The 25,494-nt window shown below is 38.6% G+C and overlaps 4 protein-coding genes across 4 annotated transcripts; 2 read left to right on the forward strand and 2 right to left on the reverse strand.

Annotated features, from left to right (window-relative positions):
* Positions 1-357: 357 nt before the first annotated feature.
* On the forward strand, positions 358-1,741 carry SOCG_02865 (phosphoglycerate mutase family protein). Its single transcript, XM_013161355.1, has one exon. It carries the CDS (start codon positions 698-700, stop codon positions 1,553-1,555), a length of 858 nt encoding a protein of 285 aa, XP_013016809.1. The 5' UTR covers positions 358-697; the 3' UTR covers positions 1,556-1,741.
* SOCG_02866 (SNF2 family ATP-dependent chromatin-remodeling factor snf22) lies at positions 1,571-7,225 on the reverse strand. Its single transcript, XM_013161356.1, has one exon. It carries the CDS (start codon positions 6,825-6,827, stop codon positions 1,830-1,832), a length of 4,998 nt encoding a protein of 1,665 aa, XP_013016810.1. The 5' UTR covers positions 6,828-7,225; the 3' UTR covers positions 1,571-1,829.
* A 1,059-nt stretch (positions 7,226-8,284) lies between these two features.
* Positions 8,285-11,245, forward strand: SOCG_02867 (ATP-binding cassette-type vacuolar membrane transporter Hmt1). Its single transcript, XM_013161357.1, has 2 exons — positions 8,285-8,617; positions 8,757-11,245. Exons 1-2 carry the CDS (start codon positions 8,420-8,422, stop codon positions 11,040-11,042), a joined length of 2,484 nt encoding a protein of 827 aa, XP_013016811.1. The 5' UTR covers positions 8,285-8,419; the 3' UTR covers positions 11,043-11,245.
* On the reverse strand, positions 11,118-25,478 carry SOCG_02868 (midasin). Its single transcript, XM_013161358.1, has one exon. The coding sequence runs from the start codon at positions 25,456-25,458 to the stop codon at positions 11,260-11,262; it is 14,199 nt and encodes a 4,732-aa protein (XP_013016812.1). The 5' UTR covers positions 25,459-25,478; the 3' UTR covers positions 11,118-11,259.
* Positions 25,479-25,494: the final 16 nt, after the last annotated feature.

Below are 25,494 nucleotides of genomic sequence, written 5' to 3' on the forward strand. Positions count from 1 at the left end.
GAAAGAGGATGGAGGACATGAATGTCATTAGATTCTCACTCTGTCAAATTACATATCATAAAAAATTTTGAGTGTTGTGGATATCTTATACCGAAAATTCATAGACACTTCAATAGCCAGACTAGCTACAGGAACCACGATTCAATCTTTAACTGATCTAACTTCACATTCGTCTTATATAGTCATGAAGAATCTTCAGTCAATGAACAGGAAGTGACCGGGGAAACAGTCATGATTTCGTGGTGCTTCCACAGAATAGAATAATATAACATTCAAGTTACACAGTACTTACTTTAGGAAAGATTTTGTAATAATCTTTTTCGTCACGAACGGCATTGGCGTAATATTTTCCAAGGCCTCTCTACCTAACATGAGCATGAAATTTAGTATGCTTCTCATTTAGACAACTTTCAAGGATTCACCAGCCAAGGATAGTTTATCTTGGAATTAAGAATCGTCTGGTAATGGAATTTAAAGAAAAGTTATATAAGCGTTCTCGACATTTGAAGATACACTAGTTGTGTTTAATTCCGCTAGCATCCAATAGTTCATTAAGCTGAGTGTTGAAAGAAAATATATATTAGATATCAAATTCTGGATCGGTGTCATTCGTGTTAAGGCTTTACTGTCTTGACTCAATAGGATTCATAATTTTCGCTGAAATATTAGGTGTTCACTAAAGATCAAATCAAATGAGATGGAATCTTCAGGACATAGCCCTGTGCTGAGTCCCTTTGATTATGCAGAAGAAGAACCATTAGCGGAAGTTTCCTTGCGCAAACAATCAGAGTCTTGGCGATTGATCAGTCCAATTAGGGACAATTTCTCGACAGCTAATGAAAACTCATCCGGTACTCAATTAACGAAATTCACTTGTTTACTTGTGAGACATGCCGAATCTGAGCACAATGTTCGTGGGATAAGGGCTGGAAGTATTGACAGCGAATTGACTATTCACGGTTATAACCAAGCAAAAAAGCTTGCAAAATCTTTAAAGGAACAGAATGTTCGTTGTATATATTCATCACCTCAAATACGTGCTCAGAGGACAGCAAAGGAAATTGCTAAAGTCATGAATTGCCCCATTTTTACGTCCAGCTTGCTTCGTGAGAAAGATTTAGGGTCATTAGAAGGCACCTCCTTCAGATATACTGCCAATTATAGACCCCATGAACCGCCTATGAGAGTTCAGGGTTTGGAAAATCGTGATTCGTTACTACACAGAGCTCGCGAATTTGCGGAAAGCTTGTTGATGGAAGCAGAAGATTCAGGATTTGATGCTTCAGATGTAGTAGTCATCGTTTCACATGGTCTTTTTCTACCTTTTCTTTTACGAGCTATCCTAGCAGCTGTTAGAACACCACTTCCTTCTAAAATACTTCCTTGGAGCAATGCTTCCTACACTTCCGTAGCTATTGATTTCGAGGGTAATACAACTATAGAGATGAACTTAAATTCGCATCTTCGTGGTGTTCGAAGAGTAAGAAATCTTGGCAGTACAACTTACGATTCAAAGCAGAAGCCTATTACTGAATTTTGCAAGCGGGTAAATTAAGTCATTTTATTAAAACAGTTTTACAATGGCTTTCACAATTACTAAGACTCAAAAAGATTTAGGTTGAAATAAAGTGTTCAAAACATTAATAGATTATTAAAACAAAATCTTAAGCTATATTAAATTTTAAGCTTTCTCCATGATTTATTAGTTTTTGGCATGTATTTCAGAAAATGCAATCCTTTGTAAACCGACTTTGTATAGTGCTTCATTGTCATTATTAAGAATATTAAAATTCAAATATCGAGTCACTCGTACCATATATACATAAGAATTATTCTTCGGAGGTCAGATCGTCGTAATCCTGATCGATTTCGAACTCCTTATCGTTAGTGACAAGCTCCATATTGGATTCTGTTTCTATATGGTCTTTCTCAAGATCAAGCATGGGCCCGACATTCAATTTATCAAATTCTTCCTTTTCGTACTTTTCAAAAATTCGTTCTCTTTCGAATTTTTCGAGTATGCTCGTAAGAGTTCGTTCCATAAATTTGGCGTCCTCATATACAGGAGAAAACTCTTCATTATAAGTATAAGCATTGCTGAACATAAGCATAAAATCCGAAACCAAGCCTTGCAACTCTGTGTATCTACCATTTTTTATATTCCTTCCAATTTTACCAAGTGCGATTGGATGTTTAATAATAACATAGTAATCCGGATATAGCTTACGACTAGGAGGATATAAGAATAAACCGTTGACTAAACGACCAGTCTCATCTTGAAGATGGAAGATGCTCTCATATATCTCTTTTAAGCATCTTTGAAGAGCTGCATACTTGTGTGTCGAAGGATCTTCACTTACCCTCCTGCTTGAACGCGATTCGTAAACTAAGGGTCCTGAGTAATTAAGATTATCCAAAGCAAGCTTTTTCCTTGGTCTACCACGTCGTCGCGGCATATCATTTTTGCTTCCTTCTTCATATGTATCCTCAAATCCTGGTTCAGCATAACTTACAGAAGCTCTTTGTCTTTTTTGACGTCCAGCGTCAAAAGGAATATCTTCGGATGCATCCTTTACGACATGATCAACTTCAGCTCTGTAAATTTCAGGAAGTTCGTTAACAGACAACAAGCGATCTAAAGCCTTTCCCTTTCCATAAATGTCGTTTACAGCACGCTCTTGATCTATCATACGGAAAAGTTCAAGTTCATCATCCGTCCTTGAAATAAGCTCGTTTAACTCATCATTTTGCAGTTCACTATAACCCAGATCATTATCCTCTTCACCATCATGTTCCAACAAAGAACGAAGGAATGCCTCACGCTCTTCAGGGGTTGATTTATTATCGAATTTTCCGGCTTGAATAACCTTACCGTCAAGGTCTAATTTGAACTGAGCCCTAGACAGGATGTTTTCTTCTATAGACTTTTCGCTAATAAGCCGCAAAATTCTAACTTCTTTTGTCTGACCAATTCGATGAGCACGATCCTGTGCTTGCAAATCTTGGTGTGGGTTCCAATCAGTATCGAAAATAATGACAGTGTCAGCGGTTTGCAAATTCAACCCCAAGCCACCTGCTCTGGTACTGAGCATAAAAACATAAATGTCAGAGGCTGGATCGTTAAACTGTGATAGAAGATCAGAGCGGTCCTCAGATTTGGTAGAACCGTCTAAACGCAAGTACTTCCAATTACGGTAACGTAAGTAGTCTTCCATGATGGTCATAATTTGAGTCATTTGAAAAAAAATCAATGTTTTGTGACCCGTTTTGAATAACTTCGGTAAAATTCGGTCTAAAAGCTCAAACTTTCCAGCAGCTCTCCAAAGCAAATCGTAATTTGTACCAGACGGATCAATAGCTCTTTCAACTTCCTCAAATATAAACGGATGATTACAAATCTTTTTTAACTGCATGACGGTGTTCTGCAGTACCTTCATTCCCGTTTTTCCTTTATCACCAGCTACAAACAGCATACCATGCTTTTTCATTTGTTGATAGAGCTTAAATTGTAAACCAGAGAGAGGGCATTTTATAACTTTCTCAACCTTATCTGGAAGCTCGCTTTCAACATCCTTTTTAAGTCTCCGAAATAAGAATGGTCTTAATACCTTGTGAAGACGTTTAATAACTAACAAGGACTCCTCTTCAGTAAGCTCAAATTTATCTTGACCACCTGTATTAGCGAAAGGAGTATTAAACCATTCATCAAAGCTTTTGACGGAGTTAAAAATCTTGGGCAATACGACATTTAATAGAGCCCAAAGCTCGGGAAGGTTGTTCTGTAAAGGAGTACCGGTCAAAATCAAACGATACTGTGAATGATAATAAGAACACAAAGTACTCGTCAACTTCGATTGAGTATTCTTTAACCGATGACCTTCATCAATGATTGAATATAACCATTTTACTTTTGAAAGTAATGGTCTATCTTTAATAATATAATCAAAGGTAGTTAGCAAAACATTGAAATTGTTACTTTTTATCTGCATTTGATATGCTTTTCTCAATTGAGGAGGTCCTCGGTAAGTAATTTTTGTAACACTCGGAGCCCATTTCTCGAACTCAAGATTCCAGTTGGTTAAAGTTGACAAGGGGACGATAATTAGGAAAGGGCCTGGATTATTCTTCTTTTCGATTAAATAGGTGATGAAAGCAATAGTCTGTACGGTTTTACCTAAACCCATTTCATCTGCTAAAATACCGTTTAAATTGTTATTATACAAAGACAACATCCATTCTAACCCTTTAAGCTGGTAATCTTTCAAATTACCACCAACAAATATTTTAGGCTGCTCAGCTTCTTCGTGAATGCGGTGAGCAACATTATAATAATCCATACTGAGCTCATCTTCATCTTCAGCTGTCGCATTTGATAACTTCTCTTCTTTTCCGGAAGTGTTACCGCCATGAATTGTTGATTGTTGTACTCTTACTGCTTCAGTTAAAGATTCAAGGAAAGAATCGGTTTGGCGAAGTAAATGAGTAATTCTGCTATCTTTGGCTTTATCAACCAATTCAAGATAGGCAGCTTCATCATCAGCGCGCAATGCCTGCAATCTTGCTCGGGCGCTCTTTTCAATGCGCTTTTTCTCTTCTTTTTCATAGTGAGTGTGTAAGCACATAACATCTTTGCCCATTTGTGAATACTTTTGCTTTCGGTTAGACGCTTTGTTTGATACCGATTTTCCATGCTGCAATATTGACCTCAAATGAGATAACAGTTTTTCTTTTTGTTTCAGAGCATGTGCGTTATTTTGCTGTTCCGCAACGGCTAAAGTAGTATTCGCTTCCTGTAAGCTTTGATGTTTAACTGTTCGAAACATATTCCTTAAATTCCCAGCTGCTAATATCTCCGACTGTTGAATCGTTGAAGAAACAGCAGTACGTAATTTTCTTTGCTTTTCCAATAACCTTAAACACCGAAGTTCAATCATCTGTTTTGTACCCAAGCTTTTATTTTCGGAAGAGCTGTGATTTTCTTCAGTTGCTGAAAGATCTTCCAAAACATTAACTCTGTTTCCAACGGAACAAGCAATAGCCACTTCCGAATTACGAAATATAAAATCCCAGGACAACCCGGGAGAAAGTAAAGAAGGCACCAGTTTTAAATTTTCGGCAGAAGAAAACTTTTCATACGAAATAGGAGCCTCAATGTAACTTTTAGGATCGGTACAAGATGAATACGTAACCGGAGAAACTGTAGGTTTAACGGTATTATTCCTAGCAGAGGTATGCGGCGATACAGAGGCTTTTCCAACCTTAGAATTCAATCTCGCAGTATCCAAACGGGACTGCGAGTTTCGTTTCTGAGTATAATGAATATCCTCTGGTTGTGTTTCTTTCTGAGATGTTAGAGGGACAGAAGGTTCTTCTACGTTTGTTTGCTTCATTCGATTTTGCTGCTTTAGCAAGATATTTTCAGGTACCTCAGGCAGAGTTTTACCAAATATAGCTTTTTGAATAGGTTGTGGAATTTGTCCGAACGGAGAGTTCAGAGAATTATAAGCCATAATTTGATTCTTTAGTAAGGAAAGCTGAACAGGGTTGAAGGCGACAGGCTGCGATTTTGCCAAGGAGGATGCGTACGGATTTCCTACATTCATGAGCTGCGGCCTACCTTTCGTTGATTGCGAACGGTCGGCGGCAAACTCCCTAGCAGGAACCGGATCCGAAGATAACATATTCGGTGAAGCTGAAGGCGCCGGTGCTAGTTGAGGGCTTCCGGACGCTATGGAAGGACCGGGGTTTACTGAATTATCAGAGGACATATACTGATTTCCATTGACGTGGTTTTCACCAGGAATGTTTGAAGAATTTGGTAAATGTCCATAGGAATAAGGATGAGGTACTGTAGTGTTCTCCGTGTTAACATTACCAGAGGTAGGAAAGTTTTGTTGGGAAGGAAAAGAAGGGGAATAAGTAACAGGGCGTGGTGGAAGACTATCTCCTTTATAGTTAGTATATGGTGGAGTTGGCATAGATGTACCAGGAGTCGAAGATCGTCGAGGATTAACGGATAAAGAAGCTCGTCTGTCCAACATTGGTTGCATTGGAACTGCATTACTAAATCTTTTACCCGTATAAGGATTTACATTTGGATTATGATCAAAAGAAGGGGTTTGATTACTCGAAGCCGATGGCAAATGATTTCCATTTCCCAGCGAAGTAGAATCAACTGGATTGTTATATAGAGCACCAGGAGGATTACCATTATAATTTGCATCCATAGATTGAGAGCCAAAATATTGATGTGGCATCATACCACGAGCATTTGTATTCATAGAAGTATCCGTATTTTGAAGATTAGAGCGATAGTAATTTACAGAATTCATACTATTACCGTCTGTAGTATTTGCGGAATAATTACTGGGAAATCCAGCGTTCGGAGAAGTAGAATGACCTTGAAGAGGATAGGATGGATCTGGACGAGGTACCTCATTATTTGTGTTCATGAGATTAACAGAAGCATCTGGTGGTACAGATGAAGGCGTATTTACATCGGGCAGATAAGAAGAACGTACATTAGGCAAAACTGGCGACGCATGTGATAGCATGGGATTTTGGTCTATACTGGGAGTTTCATTGACAGCTGAAGACCCAACATTTTCGGCTTGGGAAAGTTGGTTTTGTTTAGAGATTTGCTGTAAACGAGCAGTATATTGTATTTTTTGTATTGACCTCAGTACAGATGTTAGATGTGCAAACTCTGGATTTGATTCTTCCGTAGCACCCTGACTTTTCAAGAATTGCCATCGTCGGTATATGGCCCGTACATTATCCTTAGTCAGCCCTCGTAAAAAGTTTGGATTCACATAAGGGGTCGACATGAAAAGAGCTAAGCAAGACAGTCAATTTGATAATCACTAACCCAAAAAACGCAGACTAACTTTTGCAAAGAGATGTAAAGGACAAAGATACACACAAACGAGGAGACACGTACTTTTGAGAAGCAGTAATAGAATACAAAAAAGAGAAAAAATACTTTAAAGACTTATAAAATCGCGTTCACGCGTAGAAATATAATAGCCAAGCAAAGCTTGTACAGGAAGTCTCCTATTAAACAAGTATTTTTGATAAGAAATTACAGAGAATGAATTGAAAACACGTTCTTGTTTATATATACATGAAATTATCGTGGTATCTCTTATATTCGCCCTTTCCAATGTATATTTGAATCTTTGTAGAAAAGATGAGGAAAGAGGTGAAGTAACAAGGCGAAGTTACAAATCGTTGGCGTTGAGTCTGAGTAGTAGGAAGTAACAATAAATAAGAGTTGCAAAAACACAATAACTTTTTATGTTGTTTTAAATTTTCGTACATAGTAGGTTAAACGTCTAGTTGGTTTAATAGTTTAATGAGAAGCAGTAGGCTACCGTTTTCCCAGGTTGAGAGGATGTGAGTTTCACTTTGTATCAAGTATCTTCTGACAGCACATGCTTTTACACAGTAATGAATTTCGAGTATCACCTAGTAACTGAAACCAATCGGAAATAGAAAAAGGAAAGAACTCCAGCGATCATTGATGATAACCGATTCTCTTTCATTTTAGACGATAAGTTTTAGTGCCTCTCGACACTCTCCATACTCATGATGCATGCATTGAACTTGATTCTGTTCCAATAGCTAATAACACATACCTCTTGATATTCATTCCGCCATAGCTTAAAGATGAAACTAAGCGATCCTAGCTATCGACATTGTAGTAAAGGATTGAATTAGGTGGATTATAAAGAACCGTTACCGAACTATGGAAACTTCGTATATGTATTATATGTTCTCTTATACCCAACCTGGTCGTTTTTCGTTTGATTTTGTATTGCAATGCAAGCTGTCAATCTGATCAGGCTTACATCATATCAGATGAACATTCTAAAAAAGAAATCATCATAAAACCTGATGGATGGTGTTAATTAAGTGTGATAGAGAGCGAATTTATTTGCTTGCTTTGTGATTTTGGAGGGTAATTTAGCTCTCTTCTTCGTTTGACTAGCTTTTAATATTAATGTTTTGTAAAGCTTGTGAGATCCTTCTTCCTTCTTCTTTTTCCAAAATACGCCATAAAAAAAGATGAAATACTTTTTAACTAATAAGTCAAGCTCCTTGCTTTCCACCGTCCGAGTTTTACTTTAATCAACCATATCAATATATGCCTTTTATTGTCTTTTCCACTTAGTGAATACTGTAGTTGTTATAAGTACTTTATATAGGAATAAATAGCTTACGAAGATCTTTCGTTATGTGCGTAACCCTTGGTGGTTAGAAACGAGCTTGAACATTTTCTCCTCCGTCATTACCTAACCCATAAAAAACGAACAAAAACATAGAATTTCTTGTAATTGGAAGAAAACGTTGTATTTTATATCTTTTTCTAAACCTCCTTTTTATTTTAAAAAAGAAAGAAAGGGTAAAAGCTTGAGAAATGGTTTTGAGGTATGATAATCCTCATCTAAATATAGCTGAGGTAGCTTGCCTGTATGGTGGCTTTCTCGGCCTTTGGACTTTAAAAGCTCTCAAGCAACAACGAAATGGCTCAGAGGATTTATCGAGGAAAAGCCGCTTTGGTAAAGAACCATTAAAAATTGTCTCTTGGTGGATTCTGGCTGTTGCTTTGACATATGTATGGTAACGTAGAGAATATTCAGCTATTTTCTCTTACATGCTTACGTTGGTTTGCACGTCAATTTCATCATTGTATTGGCACTTCAATCGCGAGCGACTTATTTGGTTTGTACCACTTACTAACTTATTGTTCTTAGGTAATTGATATTGCTAATTTAGTCGTATATGCTTTGAGAACTCCCAATTGGTGGCCGCATAAGGCTTCAGTTGTATGCCTTGTTTTGTCGCTGCTCTTCTGGGGTGTTGTTTTGATTAGCTGTGCAGATACATCTGAATTGCCAAGGTACACTAATTCCTTTTTCTCTGCTTACAGAGTTAATGTCTTATATGCTTGGTTAACGGAAGCAATCTTTGAGTCTGTTTTTCTTGCATTCACACCAATTCCTGGGGATACCTTTCAGGGCATTCTTATGGCTGATCACCTGGCTCGTGTTCTTTTATGCATTTTTGCCTTTGCTATTTATGTAACCTATCGTCGCAAGAGGCCTTCTCGTGATACGATGGACTATGAAGAACGGACAATGTTTGAAAGTGGTACCCAGTTGGATCCCGAAGCACCTGAAGGTCAATCTTCTCAGGCACTTCCACACACAACTAAGAGAAGTGATGCTAAAAAATCAAAAAAAAATACCTCTTGGATTGCATATTTCAAATCTTTTGCTATACTGTTCCCTTACTTATGGCCCGTAAAAAATTTAAGACTGCAGCTTCATGTTTTTGTTTGTGTTCTTCTCTTGATTTTTGGAAGAATAGCTAATATTCTTGCTCCTCGACAACTTGGTGTGGTCACCGAAAAGCTTTCTGAAACCAACAGCGGTGTTCCTTGGTTTGAAGTTCTCCTGTTCGTTTTCTATCGTTTTCTTCAAGGAAATATGGGCTTAGTTGGTTCTTTGCGTTCTTTTCTGTGGATCCCTGTCTCACAATACGCTTATCGCGCACTTTCAACAAAGGCGTTACAGCACGTTTTGGGTTTATCCTATGATTTTCACCTGAATAAACGAGGCGGTGAAGTTTTGGCTGCGTTAACTAAGGCCAACTCTGTGAATACGTTTGTTGAGCAATTGCTATTTCAGATTGGACCCGTTCTTACGGACCTTGCTGTAGCAATCATCTATTTCTTCGTCAAATTTGATGTTTATTTTTCCCTTGTTGTCCTCGTTATGACATTCTGCTACTGTTACGTTACTGTAAAGATCACCTCCTGGCGTACTGAAGCCAGAAGAAAAATGGTTAATAGCTGGCGTGATAGTTACGGTGTCCAAAATGATGCTATTATGAACTACGAAACTGTTAAAAACTTTGATGCTGATGAATTTGAAAATCATCGTTTTGGCGATGCTGTAGATAAGTATCTTCTTCAAGAAAACACGGTTCTCTCCAGTTTGAGTGTTCTGAACATCATACAGGGTGGTATATTCACTTCAAGTTTATGCGTAGCCTGTTTGCTAAGTGCGTATAAAGTATCATTTGGATATAATACAGTTGGTGATTTTGTGGTTCTTTTGACCTACATGACCCAACTTCAACAGCCTCTTAACTTTTTTGGAGCTTTATACCGTTCTCTCCAAAACAGTATTATCGATGCAGAGCGATTGCTCGAGATATTCGAAGAACAACCTACTGTCGTTGAAAAGAAGGATGCTGCTCCTTTGAAGGTTACCAATGGCCGAGTTGTATTCTCAAACGTTTCTTTTGCTTATGATCCTCGTAAACCTGTTTTATCAAATGTCAACTTTGTTGCGGAGCCAGGTAAAGTAATAGCCCTTGTAGGAGAATCAGGCGGAGGAAAGTCTACTATTATGAGAATCCTTTTACGATTTTTTGATGTAAATGATGGTTCCATAACCATTGATGACCAGGATGTACGAGACGTCACATTATCGAGTTTACGTTCGTCAATTGGTGTTGTTCCTCAAGATAGCATTTTGTTTAATGATACTGTTATGTACAACATCAAATACGCTAAACCGAGTGCTTCTAATGAAGAAGTGTATGAAGCTGCCAAGGCAGCTCAGATCCATGATCGGATTCTTGAATTCCCTGACGGATATCATTCTCGTGTAGGCGAGCGAGGACTAAAACTCAGTGGTGGTGAGAAACAACGCATGGCTGTCGCTAGAGCTATCTTAAAAAACCCGACTATAATTTTGTTGGATGAAGCTACTTCCGCACTGGACACTAATACGGAACGTCACATACAAGCATCTCTAAACAGACTCGCTGCTGGCCGTACTGCCATTGTGATTGCCCATCGATTGTCTACCATTACAAACGCCGATTTGATTCTTTGTATTAGTAACGGAAAAGTTGTTGAAACTGGTACACACGAAGATTTACTTAAGCATGATGATGGTGTCTATAGGAAGATGTGGTTGCAGCAGGCAAACAAAGATCCAAGTTCTAAGAAATTTTCTGTTGAATAAGTTATTTATAGTTTTGTTTTTCTATTGGCAAATTTCGAACCTTTTAAGAGTGTAGCATGACTACGTCTGGTAACTATAAATGATAAAATTGATTATTTATTAAATTAATTTATAATCTCCAAATTCCAAACCAATCCAAAATATCCTAATAAAATTTATATACGTTTCTTGGTATATATTCAAGCCAAAAAACAAATAAGAAGCGAAACGGAACTCACTAAGTACTGGACATTTGCTGGAACCACTGTCGTAAGGCAGAAGATAACAACTGAGGAAGTTCTTCTATGTTCCTTACTGCCAAGTAGTATTCAAAAGCAAACTCATCAATATAAGGTTGTATATTTAGTTCCATAGTCCCATCTTCCTTTGTAACGTAGTGTACTTTGTTGATATCAAGCACAGACGATTTTTTCATATCGTTAACATTGTCAAGAATAATAAAAACAATCATTACTTTTTCTTCTTGAGCACGTCGAAGAATTCTACGAATAGTATCATGGTCTTCACAAATACCATCGGAAATAATAATTTCAAGCTGCCTCAGATCGGTTTTATTACGCACTTGCAGGTTAGTACCCGCGTAATTGAACAGGCGCATTGATGCATCAGTTAAAGATAGAACGTTTGTTCCTGATTGTTCAAAAGAAAAGTGTGAGAACATGTCTGCACCAACTTCAGAAGAGAAAGGTTTATCAAAAGGATGGAGTAATTCAGGCTCGTCGCCAAACTTCATCACAGAAATTTGACCAACTTCAAGCATAGATAAGGATTTCGTAACCAATGCTAAAGTCTCCAAAGCAAGCTTGGTACTTTTAGATTCACTCATTGATTTAGAATCATCAATTGCAATCATAACTTGATACGTTCGCTTACTAGGTTTTACGCGGCGCATCCAAATCTTGTCTTTCTTAAACTGGGATGCGATATACGGAATAATCCGTTTCATATTCAAACGCTTACCGGTACGGAAATCACCTTGCATCTTGGTTGCCAGAGTGGGTTCCAGGATTAGGCGAAGTTGCTCACAGAGCTCCATAGAAAGTTGTCTGGTTGATTCCTCATGTTGCTGCCAAAGCACACGAGCCTCCTCTATTGACATGGAAGGAGGCTCTTTGGTGGTTGTAATAATACCTTCATTTTCTATGGCATCTTCAATTTCGCCGTAATCCTCTAAGTCTCGGTCAAAATCAGGCTGATTGATTACATTCCTTGTCTCCAATTCATCAACTCTAGACTTATCCGTAGTTTCGGAAAGCTGTTTTGATTCAAACCCTGTTTCTTGATCTTCTTTTGGTTTACTATCGTCCGCATTTAATTGAGAGTCAATGTCCATTGGTTCAGGAGCACTGGCATCTTCATCCTGATCTTCGTTGACATTGAGGCTTTTGATTTGCTCTTTGTCAGCATTGCCTAAAGCTTGAGTATCTTCTTCTTCATCTTCAGCAATATGAGCAAAGTCGGTAGCATCATCGATGTTCTTCTGCTGATTATCAGCTTCTTTCTCCATATCTTCCGTTTGATGCTCTTGAATTTGACGAGCTCGTTGCCACTCGCGTAACTGATCACCAAGACTTTGATACTGTTTGTCTGCAGATTCTGCTTCCTCTGATGCCTTGTTCTCTTGTTCTGTTGTCACATCGGTATCATTTTGTTCTCCAGAAGCAGCACCTGCTCCTGGCTCACCGCTTTCAGCAGCACCTTCTGCATTTTCTTCACTAACATTTTCATCAGCAGCATCAACCGTATCTCCAGTATCCATTTTAGCTGATGTCGACTTGGATGCATCGTCTTGTCCACTCGTGTTATCTTTGAGATCGTCAATAGCATCCTCATGGGAATTTTCTTCAGGAATATCTTCGTCAACTGCATTCTCCTGTTGTTCATCATCGCCATAATCCTCATGAGAATCCTTATTTTCCGCTTCTTCCGTATCATCAGCTTCACCAACTTCATTCGCCTGTTCTTCCTCATTCGCATTCTCATCTTGAGAAGCAAAACCTTCCTCTTCTTTTATATCTTCCTCTAAATTATCTTGAGCATCATATTCTTCAAACTGTTCGGCCTGCTCCTCTTCGTTTTCTCTGTCAGCCTGTTCTGATTCCTTAGAATCTTCAACATCCTCCGATATATCTTCATCATCATCACCGCCTTCTTCCTCTTTTCCTTCATCTAGTTTGAGATCATCTGGAAGCTCAAGAATTTCATTGTTTTCCGGATGTTGTGGCGCATCATCTGGGGCATCTTGTTGAACTTCATCATCAACACCAGGAGCCTCGCTATCGCTTTCCTCGTCTTTGTTATCATTGTCGGGGTTTTCCAGCTCATTACGATCGCCGTTTTCTTTTTCTTCTTCCTTAGAGACAAGATCGCTAGTATTGTTTTGAGCAGACTGTTCGTTCGATTTTTCTTCATTTTCGCCCAATTCCTCTTCATTAGGCTCATCCCACATCTTCTCATTTAAATCTTCAGAGAGCCCCTCGTTGTCTTTATTGATCTCCTCGTCAAGTTCTTTTTCTTCATCATCTGAATTGCTTTCGACGTCAGAAGCTGGTGCATCTTTAGTAGCACCACTCATCTCTGTATCGAGTTCACGAGCCTCAGAATTTTCCTCTAATTCGTCCTGTTCATTTGTATCCTCTTCATTTGCTAGTTCTTCGAGATCGTCATCTTCGTTCACAGTATCGGTGATATCTTTTGCGCCAGTACCAGAGCCAAGACCAGTACCAGATTCCAAATCACCACCTTCCCGAGAATTTTCATCTTGCGGAATATCAGGAGTGCAGAAACCATTAGTAGCAACCATCAAAAACAACGAAGCGATCTTATGCAAGCCTTGTGATTCCTTCGCATGCTTTACCAAGAAATATGTAAAGGCTTGTTCCGCTGAAAAGATGTACTGTTCACATACAGGAAGAAAGTGCATAAAAAGACGAACAGTATCTGAATCCAATTCTTTCCTTTCAAAAAACTCCTTAAGATCAGATAACTTGAAGACAAACAAGTCAAGCTTGAATGCGGTTAAGAGTTTATTTATTAAAGTACTTTGGTTAGACAGAGTATGGTCCGTGTTATCACTTTCTAATGATTTAACACACTTAGAAACTTCCTCTGCTGATGATAATAATTGATCAAATAAAGCTGTTAATTTCTCAAAGGCAGGATAACGAATGTCCGAATCACTAATTTTCTTATGCACGAACGTTGACTCCGGTTTTACAGAAGATAAAATGGTCTTTGACCAATACAAAGCGTCAGGCATAGAAGCGGCACGATCCCTACTATAATAAAGTAAATCATTTACAGCTGCCTTGGCGGACGTCAGGGAATCAAACTGTTCGTCGGAAATGAAGAGAGGATTAGAATTGCTAGTCAAATCTCTTGAAACCTGAGAACTGTACTCTGACAAGCGAGCTGACACAGCTGCGTATTTATCGTTTGAAATCACTTGGTGATGCTTAGACAGAATCACTGAATAAATTGAACATAATGCCGATAATTCCCTCAAGTATTTCCTAAAGTCCATATAATCGAAATTTTCGGCCTGTTTAAACACCGAGGTTGTAAAATTGAGTTTTAAAGACCCGTCTATTCCAATACCCCGGTATGCAGACTTGATACTTTCTAGAGATTTGGCAAAATTAACTAGACTCAAACGTTCTTCAAGTAACCAGCTTAGGGCGCTGTCAAAAAGCCCAATAGCTCTTGCCACTTCTGGTGTAGTAAGATCATCGTGCTGGTTACCAGGCAGACGATGGACTTTCGGAATTAGATCAAGAACTGTCGAAAGTGATGTATTTAAATCATCAATCAAGCCAAAAGACACTGGAAAAGCAGGCACATTCGAGAACAAATTCTGAAGAGATTTCATTGTTTCCTCTATGCCCGCTCTAACCCTGTATTGAAAACCAAAACTATGCAAGGTTTTGTAACTGTTTACCATAAGAAGATGCTTTCGGGTCTTCAAATGCTTAATTTCCGAAATATTCTCATCGGTAGCAGTAGATGGCGTAAGCTTAAATAATTCATGGGCGCTATTCACTATTTCATCAACGGCCTGCGTAAACATAGTATCGGCAGGGTACGTAAACTTCAAAAGTGATTTCATCACTCGTACCGTTGAATCTGTGTTGTAAAATCGCGCAGGCAGGTTTGCATAGACAGCATTATCAAGAGTCAAAGCAGCGTAATCGATTGTCACCTCTTTCTTCAAAGTTTCTGTTTGTACGTTTATAGGTTTAAGCAGCATTTCCCAGTGGAGTTTTTGAGACATATGAGGAGTCACAGGCTGGCGCAAAACCTCTCTATACTTATGTAAGGTCTTATAAAGTTCCATGTGGCTCTTTCTGGCATTCTCTTTAAGGGCATATACATTTGTATCTTTCCAGCTCATCAACAATATCCTTTCTTTGATTTTCTTCTCCAAATCGTCACGCTGCACACTTATAAAATGTGTTATATTGCTTTCAAACAATTTTAGGTAAGAATAGATTTGCTGAAGCGTTGCACATAGTTCTGTGGATTCATCCAGGACTTCCAGATGTTTTGTGAATGTAAGCAAATTACTAAGGCACGGGCGATATTCTCCAACACTTAAGCCATTAAAAAATTGCATAATGACGGACGCAATTTCGTTCAAAGAGGATTTGTCCAAAGTGTACTTCCGCGAATAAGTCTGCAATATCACAAAATCCAATATAGTATATAATCGAGGATATGTTTTCTCCACCAATTTATATTCCTCCCATAATAATAAGTTCTTCCAATTCGAAAGTTCGAATTGTCTCCACTCAATAATTTTGTTTTTAATTAGATCCATGTCACTTACTAAGGAAAATTGTCGACTGGCAAGCTTCTCCCATTCTGACAATAAGTGATGCAGCCGTTCAATTTTGGATAACATTTGTGCTATAGGAGTAGAAATAGCCATACCGAGAGTTAAATCAGTAGCCTCTTTCAAGCCTCTCAGCACAAAGTTGTCAGGCCATGATTTCAGTAATGAATTGGTATGCAGTTGCAACCCAATCAGTATTTCTCGTACTTCAATTAATTTGGAAGGATGAGGATCCAAATAGAAGTTGTAAACAGGAGGTGACCAATACTTAGCTGCACCCTTCGAAGATTGGACTCCTAAACAGAGAACAGCAGCCACTATATCGAAGTCCGCAGAAATTGTCTTCTCAAAGTCAGAAAGTCCTAACTTTCTGATCAAATAAGAACCAATGTCTAGAAGCTGTTCGAAAGAGCATGTTTCTTCATTTCCAATAAAAAAGCTTTTATAAAGGGTCCAGAACGCATATTGAAGTTGAGAAAATCTAGTTCTTTCAAGCCTTTCTTCTGGTTGTTCTTCAACTTCCTCATCATAGTTAATAAATACCTGCATATATTCGTTATTCTCAAGGTTCAGGCCTCTTTGGCGGAAAAGTCTGTGTTTTTCTTCTTCCTCTTCTTGCTCTTTCTGAACAATTTTAGTGTGATATACAAAAAATTCGTTTGCCAAAACAATAAATGAATTAGCTGCGGAAGACTTAGGAATGTCATTCCTTTCCCTACAAAGTTTTGCTGTTGCAAATAAGAGAACCTCGAATTTCAATGCAGCATTTAATTGCAAGTCAGAAGTTAATCGTATAATATCTTGTACATCTTCGAACATAAGCGGCTTTGAAAGCTTCTGAGGACTAATTAAGTGAGACATCAAGGAAGCAGATGCAGCGACGCGATGGTCTAGGACCCTTTTAGCTTGTGCAACCAGCATATCAATACCGTAAACGATGTAACTGATTAAAGAAATAACAATTTCAAATATGTCAGTATATTGAGGATATGCTTCACGTAGTCTTTCAACGAAAGCAGTCCACTTATATTTGAAAATTCTGGCTTCCTCTAAAGTTGAGTTGTCCGGGCTCTGCGTTAGCTTTATTGACAAATCCAGAGCGTAAGAATTATTAACGACATTATCCATTAAAAATCTCAATTCATCAAACAAAGAGGTACTGTTACTTTCAAGAGAACGGAAAACACCTGTACTAGTGGGAATAGACCTATTAATTTCCTCTATGCGCGAATAAATTGACTTGGTCAATAGGTTGTCTTCCTTGCCGGACTTATTAACTTCCATAAGTTTCACAATTTCCAGCTCTCCGGAAAGCGAATTCAATACCTCCGTACAGTTTGCAGAAGATAACAGAGGTAGAAGTGCTGGATCATATGGCTTATCAGGAACATAGGCAAGTAATAAACCACATGAAAAATGTATATAAGCAGCGGCCTGATCCTTACAGGCATTCTCATGATTGGTGGTCGATAGAGACTTCCGTAAATAGCCTAAGGAATTCAATATATGATTTATATAGGACGCATTAAAACGTGTGTTATTTTCAAAATAACGCACTAGTTCATCCACATATGAAGTGCAGTTATTCTTTAGCTCCTCATATGGCAATGCCAACGCTTTTAAAATCCTCTCTTCATCCGCTGAGAGTCTATCACAATTGATTTCGGTAAGTATGAAGAATGGAATCCGCTGCAACAGTAAAATACCAGCTCTTTCTATGGGATTTTCAGAAAATCGCATAGAACGCTCAGTAATGTGCCTCGTTAATGTTTGGTGCATATCTTCATATCTTCTAACAGAAGCCATATTCAAATGTTCATCAATTGAAGCAAAGGCACGCGTGAGTAAGTCAAATGTATTTCCGTTAACTAAAGAAAAGAAATCATAGTCAAAAAGGACTGCAAATGGAATTTGAGAGGCATTAAAGTTGAGATTGGTTATAACGGATAATGGACTTACTGTACCTCTCGTATAAAGAGCAGCGTGCACGTAATTTGTAAACGCTTCAGAAGAAACATTAAAGTTGTTGATATTGGCCGTGTATATTGTTAGGAGATCCGAAGCAGCTAAACAATTGAATGCTGAATAAAAGGCTTCGGGAAGCTGTTCCTGTCTAGAATTCTTTAGTGCTAAGACACCTTCTTCCAAAATTTGCATATACGAATCCAAATCCTGGGATTCATGTTGCTGTATCACCTTCATAAGCAACGATAGAGTAGTGGTAACGACATGAGAAGCTGTAGCTTCCATGCCTAAAGAAGGAGTATTTGCACGTAGATATTCTTTTAACAAAGTATCAATTTTTGACCATAATGACCAGTGCTCCTTCGTTTTGGGTACCAAAGGATGGTAGTGGGACCAAATATTTTGCATATATTCGCCGGTTGATAGTTGCAGCGTCTCAGAGAATTTACTAATCAGACCATGGGGGGCATCTAAATATTTTGACTTATGATCAGCAACAAACTTAGTTGACCATTCTTTAAGCAATAATGAATAACAATGGAACCTACTGAAATCGAATTCAAAAGTACCGGTCCATTCATACATGCTTTTCCACAGTGCAATTAAATTAAGGAAATTCAGAAGGTCGTCGACACTAATTAACGAACTATTTTTACGTAATTTGTCAATTGAATTGAAGATGTAAACACTCAGGTCATTCAAAAGCTTCCAAACTGATGATAAAGCACCTTTGTAGTACGAGACGCCATGTAAGAACGCGTATGCACTCCTTAAAAGGTAAGTACTTATAGAGCCAGATTGCACAGAAGAATAAACTTCTTGATTAATATGCTGTAAGTCAAACTGCGCCGCATAAAGTACATTTAGCAAATAAGCTTTCCAGAATACTTCAGAGCCGCAGTCAGAGGAAGCAATACTCGTGAAATCGTTCATGATAGATACAAGACTCATAGATGTTAACAACAACGGATACTCATATGTCTTAATATATTTAAGTACTTCATCGGAAATTCGACCATTTGAGAAATCAGCCTGTTGCAATGCGTTTATGTAAGGTAATTTCTCAAGTGAGGGTGTCTTCTTGTCGTCGAAAAGGTTTTTAAGACAAGCCAATTGACCATTTGAGAAATAGCTGAAGACAACAGCTGCTATTACATATGGAGACACCAGGTTTGTTTCTAACTCGCTCAGACGTCTATGAGTATCAATAACAAAAGATAAGTTAGATGACTCAGCGTCCACGGCAGAGCAGATAGGGGAAGGTGAAAAAACGGAAAGTTGACGATTATCCAAAGGAGTTGGATCATTATTCAACATGTATATCTCAACACCACGATTTCTCATTGCTCTTGATAGCTCTCCGTAATAAGGGTTCACTGTTAAGAACAGTCGAAAATTAGGATGGGGTTTGATGACTTTCGGCATTCCGGATTCGGTCGGTCTTTCGTTGACAGTCAGAGTACCACCAGACTCTAATAAAGAATTAAGACGATCTAACACAGCAGGACTGCAAAGGTTGGCGTTATCAAGAACCAACCAGTGACCGTTTTCAACTGCTCTCAGTAAATAGCCATCTATCCATTCAAATTTTCCTGTTGCAGGTACAGATGCCTCTTTAATTAACTTGCCTGCATGTGTGAAATATGGTCGCAAGTGTTTGAACACGATGGTATGATGTCGAATAGATCGAATCTCGGCTATGACCCATTCCAATAAATGTAATCCTTCATCCAGTGTTACAAAGCTGGTTCCTAAAACTCTTAAAAGGGACGTCCCTTTAAGTATTTCCTTAATCTCTTCATGCTCAATAAGGACATTTAATACATCATGGGACAATTGCAACAAAAAGGCAGAAATTTTCCTAGAGATATCAACTTGTTCGTATTCACCTAACAAATCCATGGTGTCTATCTCTGAATTAATCGCCATCTCCTTCAAGTCTACGCCACAAACAGCTGCAAGGAGTCGAATAGTGCGAGTCTTGCCGGAAGCAGATGGACCAACCAAAATACAAGGCCAATTTTTGTTTATACAGGTAATCATAGACTCAAGCACATCGTATTGGGATTGCAACAACTTGGTGTTGTCTAAGGACGTGTTCTGAGTGAGTGAACTTCTATTCAAAAAAGAATGACCAACTTTCAAAACATTCGAATCTAGCTCAGAACTAATTAAGCGTGGTTCGTATTTAACATCAAATACTTCTTCAAAAAGTCTAATCACGCGTTGGCGATCATTACTAGTTCGCATTCGATGTAATACCACGACCTCCAAATACTCAGATGGAGAGACACACGTATACTTTTCGGCTTCAGATAGAAGTTGTAACCACCGCATGGCGTCACGCAAATTAAATTCCCATGGGCTACCACTAGCTCCAAAAGAAGCATCAACTTCAACATACTCCTGAAGTTTAAACATGAACTCTATGATATGGAAGCGCATATTTTCATCAACCTGGCGATAATTTTGGCTAGCTATTTCAAGCATATCACTTTGCAGCAATGGCTCAACATAGACTACAGTAAATCGGTTAACAAAAGATTTAGGAAGCCCTTTTCTGCCACCACCTTGGCTTTGTGGATTCTGTGCTGCAAAGACTCTAAAATTTGGATGTGCTTTGAATACTCTGTCTAATTCCGGAATATAAGCTTCACCACGGTGATCGAGACAAGCATTTAGACCTTCCAATACAGTTTGCGAAGCCAAATTTAATTCATCAAGAAGCACCCAATGTCCATGACGCATTGCAGACAGAAATGGTGCATCACGCCAGGCGAACTGACCACCTTCACCACCATTGACTGGTGCATCAGAGCCAAAAAGATCCATTAAATCGGTTTGGTCGGATAAATTGATTCGAATCAAAGGATAACCGCATTCTCGAGCCAAAGCCGATATCAAACTTGTCTTGCCGACACCAGGACTACCTTCTAAAAGAATTGGTTTTCGAACTTGTAAAGCACGAACGACCTTAGCAGCGTTAACTTTCGTAGTGTGCGTGCTAAGGTTATAACTGGTATCAGGATTTACATTAGATCCTAACTTTATACCGAAGTCACCAATATAGAAAGAAGACTCTGTAAATCTTATCATCAAATCGTCAGTAACAGAGTATGAAAAATCACTACCGCAAAGTGATCCCAACTTGGATGCGCACTTTTTACGTTCATCTAAAAGCACATTTTTGTTTCTGCCAAAACCAACCGCAGATATAGCACCCAAGGCATCAATAAATACCATTGAAACGGCATGAAACAATGTAGCCATATCGTCGCTAAGTTCACATGAATTAATAAAATCGACCGCCGATAGGACATCTCTGATTGATATAATAGTACCATTCTGGTAAACATTACTGTGCCAGTAAGCGTAATGTACTAATGGCTCACCAAGATGCTTTTTCATAGGTATTAATTTCCCTTCTACGATTTGAAGAATGTCATTAATAGAAGTCATAGGAGGGACCCAAATTTCTGTAAAACGATTTCTTAAAGCAGGCGAAAGCTCCTTTTTTCCATAGTCACCTCCCGGATTCATAGTTGCAAAAAATGCGAATCCTTCATTGGCAGTTAAAACAGCAGCATCATTATGTTCAACTAATGTCAGAGTCCTAGAAATTTCAAGAACACTATTAAGTCGTTCAAGTACAGAATCATCAGCAAGACTAATTTCATCAAGCAAGAAGAAATCACCACCTTTCATTGCTGAAACAAGAGCACCATCGTGCCACTCAAATAAAGACTTAAACTTCTTAATGTGCTTCTCGATGACAACAGATAAGTCATCAGCTTTCTCAGAATGAGAAAGGCTTTCAAATTTTGTGATTAAATCTTCAACAGGATATTTGTCCTGGCTGACGTTAAATTTTTCAGAAAGTTGAATATGCAGCGTGTTTTTTATTAGTGATCGATTACGCAAAGGTCTTTGAGCTCCAATTATATCACCATTCTCTGTGTCTTGGTGAGCGTTGACGATATGCAGCTGTTTGGAGAGACATTCAGCCAAAACCTGACACACAGTGGTTTTACCGCAACCGGTATCACCAACCAATAGAACGGGCTCCTTAGCCTGAAGGCAATGCCAGACTAAGGAGAATAAACGAATCATGGGCGCGGTCCACACGACATTATCAAGGGGACCTACGTTAGCATCAGATCTAATTGAATCTATAAAATCCAACCTATACAACTTTTCGGTATTAATTTTGACTTTCATCACTTTCTCAATCACCTCTTGTACTGCTAATTTATCGTTGGGATCGCGTGCACGTTCTGCCAGTAGCATATATCCGTTCTCGGCGAGTTGATCGTAACCTACTGCGTCACGAAAAGCCCAGCGGAATAAGTCTCTAAGGGTAGCAAAAGAATTTTTCTGTTCAAAAATTCTGGTGCTTTGGCGACGAAGAGAGAGTTCACGAAATACTTGAACAATCTTAGAGGCGTAAGACGGAGCTATTTTACAACGCATATGCAGAATTGTTTCAAGTTCATTTTCAGGAATATCGTCAAAGTGAATTTCCAAAAATCTATTTCGAAATGCACGGGATAAGTGCTTACGACCAGCGTAAACACCGGGCGGGTTCTGGGTTGCAAACAACATAAAGTCAGGGTGGGGCTTTACAAGAGATTCGGTTTCAGGAATGAACAATTCACGATTATCATCAAGAAGACGATTCAGTGCTTCCAAGACGTCAGTGGGAGCTAAATTCAGCTCGTCAAGTACAATCCAATAACCGTTTTTAAGAGCCTCGACGAGGATACCTTCCTTGAATACCAAAGATCCCTTGTCATCGGTTACATATGATCCAAGATATTCTTGAAGATCAGTATGTTCGTGATTATTGATTCTCACAAACTTATGACCTGTTTTACCTGCTATGTATTCAATCATACTGGTTTTACCACTAGATGTAGGACCCTGTATTAAAATCGGAAACATCCTAGTTGAGCAAGCACGGGTAATATTAAGAAGATTTTTTTGGACGAAGGGAGTTACAATGTAGTGCTCCTGATCTCTGACAGGAAATGAACCCTTTCTAAGCCAATAGTGACAGAAGGCGACATAGTCACCAACGTCCGGTCGTTTGGGAATCTGTCTAAGAATAGCATTTTTCTGTTGAACCGACAGCTCTCCTAGTGTATAACGTTCAATATATTTGTATAATAGGTTTTCGCTATTTTGATCAAGTAAAGTTAAAAACGACATACAAAAACCTTCATATAAGGAACGTCTAAGACCATAAATAGGTACAATTTCCGCAACATAGCAAAGAGTTCTGCTCAATGTACGGATTGTATAATGAGGCTTTTGACCTGCACCATCAACTAGTGAGCCATCAATAGAAAGGCGTTTGGCAATCTGGTATAACTCGGCAATATCACGAATAACGTGATCATCACCAATACAAAGAGTTCCTATATATTTGCTTATAATTGATAATAAGTCTGAAAGGTTCCTATCAGGAGATTCAACGTAAATTTCTGTAAACCGAGACCTAAGCGAAGTTTCTAATTCACGTTTACCTACATCAGTTGAAGGATTCATACAACCAAATAATCTGAAATTAGGGTGAGGAATGACAGGATTAACATCGCCACGATCGCTTAGTAAAATACCAGGTTCATACGAATTTAATAACTGTCCAATAGGCTCTAATGTTTCCATGGATGCTAAATTAATCTCATCCAGCAAAACCCAATGCCCTGAACGTATAGCTTTAACCAATGCACCTTCAACGAAAGAGAACATAAAACTTTTAGAACCGCCTTCAAGCATTTTACTAAATTGTTCAACCTCTTCATTAAACTTATTCCAACGAGCTTCTAAAGCTGGTTGATTAGCCAATCTCTTTTGACGCTTCATAGGATTTTCTTGACTCCGCGTCTTAGAAAAAAGTGATTTGGAAAGGGATAAAGCCTCATTCCATATTTTTAAGCAGGTCTTCCATCTAAATCTTCTGGCAGAAGTAGAAGCTGCTGCTACAAATTTCATGTTCTTCTTCACACTAAAAGTTGTCTCAAACAGACTCATGAATTCTTCATGTAAAGGAAGCCCCAGTGTAGTAATGTTTATAGGCTTATAACCACCAAGCATGTCTGAGGATTCTGTTTGCTGGGACATATTAATAACAGTAACTTTTTGGCCCAACAAATTAGCCAACAGCTGCACGGTAGTCGTTTTACCAGTACCTGTTTCACCAACAAGTAATAAAGGTTCATTAGTTTGAACGGCAACAGAAATCTTCTCTAGTAATGACAATGAGGAAGAAGTAAAAGCATATGGATTACTGGTAGAAACCGCACTGGATGAAACCTTGGGCAATTTAGATCGGCCAACCGTAACTGCACTCTCAGAATCATGAAAAGAAGGAATAACTTCAAAAAAATGCTCGGCTTTTTCAGGTGATATATTTAAGTCGATAGCAATATTACGCACGACATTATCTACACCTTGTTTATTTGGTATAAAAGCACTGAATACATCAATAGCTTCTTTAAAAATAGCATCTTGCAGCTCCTGCGAAATTGTTGTATGACCAACAGACACATGGAAATTTCTATAAAGAAAAGCCACGCGTTTCATAAATTTGTAGAAATCGCGAAGGCATAGCCGCCGGTACACCCTAGAGACTGCAAGGAATGTTCTGTTTGAAAATAGCTCATAAATATCGTTATAAACAGAAAAAAGTGTTCGGGAAATGGTAGAAAGCTCTGGATAGATAGTTGAAACGATTTCGACACATTCATGAGGAGCAGAAACCATCTCAATAGTCTTCCAAAGTCTTTGTCCCAATATAGTGGAGTTTGTAGAGCTGGTTGCAAAAACTTGAAAAGAATTTGCTGCATAAATAGTTTCCCCTCGTGAAGGAACTACAAGTTGTCGTTTTTCTAACAAAGGTAATAAGATACTTAAAACCTCAGCAGGTGCTTTTTCAATATTGCTTAACAAAAGCCATTTCCCATGTCTCACAGCTTGCGTTAAAACACCCGGTTGCCATTCAAATTCACCTGGACGAGGGCAAGTATACGTTCCTATCAGCATTTTAGGATCGGTAGAGTCCGTGAGGTGGATACGCACAATTCTTTGTCCAAGTAAGGCAGCAATTTGAGTAATAAAATACGTCTTTCCCATGCCTTCTGGGCCAGCCAGGAGCAAAGGCTGCTTTCTCACAAGAAAAGGACTCACGCGAGATAGATTTTCTTTAACGCTTTCTGTCTCCACTAGAGTTGTAGGAAGAGATTCATTAAATTGAAAGAAAAGTTCACCACCCAATTCAACGAGCGGAACATGATTAACTTTTGCATTTGATAATAATTGTCGTAAAAAGTTAGAGTTCTCGTTTGGACTGCGAGCTTTAGCTAGCTCGTTTAATTTGGCAATTCTTTGATCTTCAAGCACAAGAAATTCATCGTATGAGTACAATTGCCCATAACAATCGATTTTGCAGTCCTTTCGTTTTTCATCAGACGCGTACAAAAACCACAAATCGTAGTCTACTTTTGACCAAGAGCGATGCAAGCGAATTCGCTGCAAAAGAGTTTTTGGAACATAGTTGATATGCTCCAAAATATCAAAAATTTGAGGGTATATTACAACCCACTCAATCAACTCGTCCATCCCCTTGAGCGTTGGTAGAGTGCAAAAGCTGAATTT

Source organism: Schizosaccharomyces octosporus, assembly GCF_000150505.1.
Source record: "Schizosaccharomyces octosporus yFS286 unplaced genomic scaffold supercont6.1, whole genome shotgun sequence".
In the NCBI taxonomy this organism is placed as follows: domain Eukaryota; kingdom Fungi; phylum Ascomycota; class Schizosaccharomycetes; order Schizosaccharomycetales; family Schizosaccharomycetaceae; genus Schizosaccharomyces; species Schizosaccharomyces octosporus.